Source organism: Pterocles gutturalis, unplaced genomic scaffold (assembly GCF_000699245.1).
Source record: "Pterocles gutturalis isolate BGI_N339 unplaced genomic scaffold, ASM69924v1 scaffold1810, whole genome shotgun sequence".
Classification (NCBI taxonomy): Eukaryota; Metazoa; Chordata; class Aves; order Pterocliformes; family Pteroclidae; genus Pterocles; species Pterocles gutturalis.
The window spans coordinates 39,922-46,681 of record NW_010143031.1 but is presented as its reverse complement, the minus strand read 5'-3'; the positions used below and the strand labels follow the sequence as shown (position 1 = coordinate 46,681).

The following is a 6,760-nucleotide window of genomic DNA, read 5'->3' as shown; positions in this document are numbered from 1 at the left end:
AGCAAGCGGTCATCTCATATTGGGAATAGAGTATTGCCATTTGAAGTGCGTCTGAAGGGGACAGGGGAATTGGGATATATCTCTTCCAGAAGGCTATTTCTAGCTGAGATGATGTACACATTGTGCAGAAACAGATATCTGCTGAGAAAATCGAGGTGTATTTATGGGTGTCCTCTCCCACTTAGTTGGAGAAAGCAAGGTATTTGACTTAAATTCCTTTACGATTTCTGTCACACAGATAACTAAGTTTGTAATTTAAAGTAAATCACTGTGTGTCTGTGTGTCTAAACATGTGCATCCTCAAGAAGTGCCAGGGATGCCTCTGTACACAAGAGGGTGTAAAGAAGTTGGAGCCAGGCTATTTCCAGTGGTGCCCAGTGACAAGACCAGAGGCAATGAGCACAAACTGAAACACAGGAGGTTCCCTCTGAACATCACAAAACACTTTTTACTGCAGCAGAGGAATTGGAACAGATGACCTCTAGTGGTCCCTTCCAACCCTAACCATCCTGTGATTCTGTGATTCCCCTACTAAAGAAGCCTGCAGATGGCCAAATGCCATGGCTTCTCCTTGCTAATGGAGTTTCATCATAGGAGGTGGGGGGGAATATAGTCTGCCTGTGAACATGTTATTAACTGGATTATTTTTCCTGTTGTTACCAATTTCATATCAAGAACTCGTGCTTCAGTTATGGAATCAACTGGAAAAGTGTATTTTTATTTGGACTCGGGGAGCTGCTTGATTTCCATAGTATGTTTTGCTGTTGTCAACAACTTGTTTGTTTCTACATTTCTTTCCCATTAGTTTCTGGAAATACTTGCACCTTTTCTAGCACTTATGGATTCTATAAGTTACAGAAAGCTACCAGGGTAAATTATGTTCTAAATCACCCAGGGCATAGTTTAGCAGGGAAACTGAGGGAATTAAAACTCGCCAGAGCCCTGTGCTTTCTGCCTGTCACTTTGTGCCTGTGGGGCAGGGAGGGAGCAAGGAAAGATGTTGTGTTGTGAATAGGCACGGTTGCAATTCTGAAGTTCTACTCTTTCATTCTTTGCATAGGTCTCAGGGGAGCCATGGCATTTGCTCTGGCTATACGAGATACTGCTACCTACTCGCATCAGATGATGTTCTCAACAACTCTCCTCATCGTCTTTTTCACTGTGTGGATTGTCGGTGGAGGTACAACTCCTATGCTGTCATGGCTGAACATCAGGTCAGTATGCAACTGTGCGCTGGGGAAACATCACTTTTCAAGTGGCAACAGTGCTAATCTGGAGTAGTCCTACAGAATTTGTTTGTGCTTGCTAGAGGTGTTCTAGGTATTTAGAGCATTGTTTTATAGAGGAAGGTGCTACTGCAGGCTGATAAAGAAAATGTACAAGATGCTGTTGGGATTCAGCCTAGAGGTCTCTGGCACTCTGTGTGTAGGTATCTAGGTCCTTGTCAGCCCAGTAGGATGTGAAATAGTGTTGCCTGATACAGCAGCCCCTATATTGAAAAGAAAGAATTAGCCTATCTAGTCCCATATAAATATCTCTTCCTGTTACACTAAGACATTATTGTATAATTGTCTTCTGGCTCCTGGTAATGGCTCTGTTTTGTTTTTCAAATTAAATGGAGTTTTTAGTGGGTGGTGTTAAACCAAATGCACTTTAAATATCGATCCAAACGAACCTGATGTTACTTAAACAACTGGGATAAATGGGATCTTGCTAGTCTTCTGGATGTATTTCCTCCTGTTTTGAGACCTATGAAAATGGTAAGCAGCATGATTATAGCTATTTGTAAATCCTGGCTAGTACTTGGTACTTCAGGGCTGCAAGTACATTCATGTTTGAGGAGACTTTGACAACAAAAATGTTAAAGAATCATGAGTCAATCATTGTTAAAGACTTAACATATGTTATAATTCTGTGAAAGTTTTGGCAGTGGGGAGGAGCAAAGGTAAATAGAGTGGGATTGAAACAATACACACTGTAGAAACCTTTCAGTGCATTTTCGTATGTAAATTATTTGTGCTTTTTGGTACTCAAAAGCTTACTTCATCTTGCTTTTTAATTGTGCTAACCAGAATTCGTCTTCCATTGTTTTTTCCTGCTCTATCACAAGACAATCTAAGATGAAACCAGTTTCAGTCTTTGGAAGAACTGACCATTCTTAGGGACGGGTGCTGCTTTTGGAAAACTTAAGTGAACTACTTGTGGTGATAGGTAGCAGGTGCTTTCTAGGCTGGAGGAGAAAAAAAAAAGATGGATAGGACTCCCAGAAATGCATGTGAACTTTTCTCATTGAAGGTAGTGTGCTTCTAGCCTGAGACAGGCAGCACAGTGATTTACAGTATCTCAGCTTGTCTAACAGCAAACATTAGGAAATCAGTTTCCTTTTTTTGGTGCCAAACAAAACTGTCTTTAAGTGCAAGTTCCAGATGTTTGGCTAGCACGTCAGAAAGAGGCATCACTTCCATGTAGTCAGGTTCTCAGAAGTTGCAAAGAATAGGTTATGCAACACCTGGTGTGAAGTCAGCAACAAAAACTATTCCAGTGCAGTTGTGTCATTAATGATCATGAGATACCACACCATAACGATACTTCTAAGCCCAGCCTGATTGGTTTCTGTTCCATACGAGAGCTGTATAATGCCTTTAACCAGATAACTGGAATAGGTACCATGTGCAGCTGGCTATTTGGCACCTCTGACAACAGAAGTGGATTTCTGTCCGATGGTGGTATATAAGGAACAACTGCACTAATACACTTTGAGCAGGGCAGGCCCGGTGTCTGCATAACCAGCAGCGTGCATGGGCTGTCTGAGGTGTGGGGTACAAGGAAGCAGGAGATGAGTTCTGGCCAGCAGCACGCAGGTAAGAACACCGCTGAAGTCTGCTCACAGTGGCTGAGCAAAGCCTGCCAAGGTCTGCCTGCAGCCTCTGCAGTGGCTGAGGTGAGGATATCCTTTGTCTACCCTCTGCTTAAGTGGATTCCAAAGCCTCTTCTGAAGTGTGGCTGCAACCAGGTCAACAGAACTGACTTTAACAGCTCTCTCATAGGTGTTGGCATCCTGAGCCTTCTGCCCTGCTGCTTGTACCTTTTTTTTTTGTTGAGGGAGCACAGTGGGTTATTTCCTTCAGACCTTGTCATCCAGCAAGGGACAGGATGTGCTGCTGAACAACTAAGAGAAATTGCATTCAGTCTGCCTGTATCAGAAGGCAGCTTATGAATGCAGTCAACAATTACTTGTGCTACAGCACTCCTATGGTTGTCAGCAGCAGGACAGGACTGAATTCCAGTATGTGACCCTAGCTCCTAGCCAACTAGAAACTAGTTCTGAAGTGGCAGCTTTTTTAAAAATTATTTTTATTTTCCTTTTTTTTTTTTCCCATCAAGCCTGGGAATCAGTTGGTGAAAACTTCTAAGAAGATGCACTTACTCCTTCAGCAGGACTAATCTAGTTCAATAATGAGACTCCACAAGTCTGGTGGATGAATTGCCCCTGAAGGGAGAAAGGGCTAATGCCATATCCATTCCAGGCTTGCCCTTTGGGTAGACTGTATTTGCAAAAGTCATTAATGTGGCCAACAAGGCAGAGAACCTGGAAAGGCTATGATACCATTCCTAGAGGAGTAGCTGCTAAAAAAAACAGATGGCTGAACCATAGTTTTGAGTGTTGAAACGTATTTTTTGAGGATTTTTTGAGATTTACTCAAAAAGTACTTAGTAAGCAGTATTTTTTAACTGTCATTTGTTTGGCATGGTTGATGGAAAATAAATGGTTAAATTTCCTTTTAAGGGAAGGATATAATGTGAAAAAGGGAACTCTACATAGGAAGTATTTTGAGAGAACTGTGAGGGTCTGCCTACAGCTGCTTAGATAGGCACCGCTCCATTAATGATGGAGACTGCACTTTTTTTGAGACTGCGTGAAATCGGATTTGTGCCGGGAGGTGGCAGCCGTGTGCAGCTGATGGACAATTAGAAACTTGGTGCTGGGAAAGTACCCTCTGTTGTGATAGAGCCCTTGTTGCTGAAAAGCAAGAAGTCCTGCCTGACCATACAGATTTAAGAAAGGGACAAATTAGTTTCCGTCTGAAATTCAGCAATATGATGCTTTTCTCTTTTCCGTCCCTTTTTACCCAGGGGAGGAGGTATGCAGGAGGAGATGAAAATGCTGTCCCAGTGCCTCGCTCAGCAGCACAGTGTATAGTGCTGATGCAGTCTTGAGGCCATGCTGTAGGGATCTTGTCCCTGGGGTGGCTTGGGATGCTTTCTGAGTCCTGGCACTTGCTTGTTAGGTTAGATTTCAAGAGGCTGGAAATAAGTAGTGTTCCCACAGAGGGTTATTTAGCAGAAAAGAGGTTACAAGATAAAAAGATGGTTTGCTTCCTAGACTAAGTGCGTGAAAGGACATAGGAAGCTAGTGCCTTGTGTGTTAGACTGAAATGTCAGGATTTTTGTGGACTTCTGAAAGGCCCGTTCTCATATGAAGTTCACAACCTTTGTGTCCTGGTTGACTTTGGCCTTCATGGAAGGAAAGATGGAAAGCCAGTCAGTCATTACAAAGTCCTCATGAAGTAGCTGACCTTGCTGCAGTGTGGAGGTGGGGAGAAGACAAGGGCCTACTCTACCGAAGAGTCCACCAAGCTGACTGACGCTTTGGGCTGGTTTAGCTTGCCTGGTCATTGCGTGGCAAAGCAGCGTTGCTGTAATCCTGTGGGTACGGGTCTGCCCATCAGTGGGGTTTCTGGGTGGCCCATTCGACAGTTCCTGTGGGCTGCGATGGGCTGAGCCGAGGAACTGTGGGTCCACGTCCATCGTACTGGGTAGGTCAGGAGAGGCAGAAGAGACAGCAACACCAAGGGCTCTTACTTAAGGTTTTGCTCGCACAATTTAAAGTAGAACAATACCAGGGAGCTGACTCCAGCCAAGACTTTAAGCCTGGCTTGACACCACTATGTTCATGGGGAAGCAGTTGTGTGTGTGCATGGGGCAGTGCCTCTGCAAGGATCCAGAACTCTTTTGCTGTGGCTTAAAGGCAGAGGCGTGTGCCTCTGGTCTCAACATTAATCACACGGCAATGGGGATGCATGCTTTGTTCTTTACTTATGGTGGTCCCTTCTCTCCCATGATGTGAAATATATTAAAAGCAGGTCAAGGGGGGAGAGGCTAACATGCAAATTAAGTTTTGGTAAAGTAAAAAGAAGTATAAGGAGGAAAATACACAAAAATACCTTCTGCCTCCCCTTGCTCTGTTCTGAATGTCTCAAGTAACCAGAAGAGCAGGTATCTTTACAGATAGGGTACATTACCAGTGTACCAGTGTTCACTGATCAGGCTTAAATGTACAGCTAAGCAGAGGACCTATGGTTTGTAGCAGAGACTTAACTTTAGTTTACTGCTTAACTGGTTGGGAAGGTGAGGTCACAACAGAAAAATCCAAGGAAAACATAATGAGATCTTTAGATGCTTTTGGTTTCGGCCACTTGATGCTGAGCAAGTTAAAAATTAACACCAAGAACTGGAGCTAAAGCCATGATGTCATGTGTTTGACTTTCTTGGCTGTCTCTCAGTGAGACATGTTCAAGCACGTGAGTGGTAAACAGTTACGGTTTTCTATCAGTAGATTGTCTTCTCTTCTTAGAAACTAAAGCATGGCTTGGATATTAAAAATAAGGTCTCATCATTTGAGACTAAAACAAAGAAACAATTTCCTGCATGAAGTTTTAACAATTTTGTCAAACTTGAGAGCCCTGTAAATCAAAACCACTGGCAAAGTTCCTCCTTTCAGAAAAGTAGCTGACTTATCATTTCATTTATCTGTTGCAGAAAAAAAAAAAAGGGAACTCCTAGCATTTGTATTGCAAAGTAACTTTTTCCATTTTTCATTAGAGGTTATTGAGCTGATTCTTTTCACATTGAGTGAAGCAACATGTAGATTAATGCCTTCCTCTCTTTCATAAACTGCTTCAAAAGAGGAAGTTTGTGTTTATTTTAATGAAGTTATTTCAGTTATACCTAGCAACCTTTTTCTAAATCTTGGCAAATAAAATCTTTTTAAGAGCATTTTACCAAGTGATTTTTTTTTTCCTCTTTAAATGAGCAAACTGGAAAAGAACTCTGGAAATGCCAACTCTCACATAGGAGCTATGTGAACTACCTACCTATCTGGGATGGTAAAACTGACAGCTTGGTGGCAGTCTCAGGTTATACTCTATCTTACTCAGGGTGGTCCAATGATAAAATGTGCATTTATTAAATAGCATGCCTCAGTGTGCTGTGATGGCAGGAGGTGAGTGTTAATGCTGGGATCCAGCCTTGTGTTATGTTTGGGACTGGGGTGGGGGATGTCTGATAAGAGGTCACGTTGTTCTGTTTTGCAGCCTGTTTCCATTATTCTACAACTTCAATCCTTCACTTCACTGCCTTCTAGCTGCTCTCTGCTGCCCTTGAAGGGCAAATGCACAGACACAGGTGCTGTCCCTTGCCCTCTGTTGTGGGCTTTTTCCTTTCACCTTATCTCTTTCTGCACTGTTTTCTCCTTTCCCTATCTAGTTTCTCCTGTCTTCCTCCTTCTTTCCCAGTCTCTAGTTTCGCATCATCAGTGTTGAATATCTCTTAATGGAGGTGCAGTGCAGCCTCCAAACCTCCAGCCTCACCCCTCTGGATCTTTCTCTTGGTAGGAAAGAGATTGCCTCCTCTTTAGGATGTCTGGAAGTAAGCACGGGAGATGCTTCCTTATCTCTGTTCTTGTGCTCTGCAACATAGC

At 43.0% G+C, this 6,760-nt stretch overlaps 1 protein-coding gene across 1 annotated transcript in view; it reads left to right on the top strand.

Annotated features, from left to right (window-relative positions):
- Nucleotides 1-6,760, top strand: part of SLC9A7 (solute carrier family 9, subfamily A (NHE7, cation proton antiporter 7), member 7) — a gene marked incomplete at its 5' end in the record, with an annotated part of 39,115 nt that overhangs the window by 13,578 nt on the left and 18,777 nt on the right. The window contains one exon of the mRNA XM_010084550.1: nt 1,061-1,214. Coding sequence (XP_010082852.1) covers nt 1,061-1,214 — 154 coding nt within the window. The remainder of the gene's footprint in view (nt 1-1,060; nt 1,215-6,760) is intronic.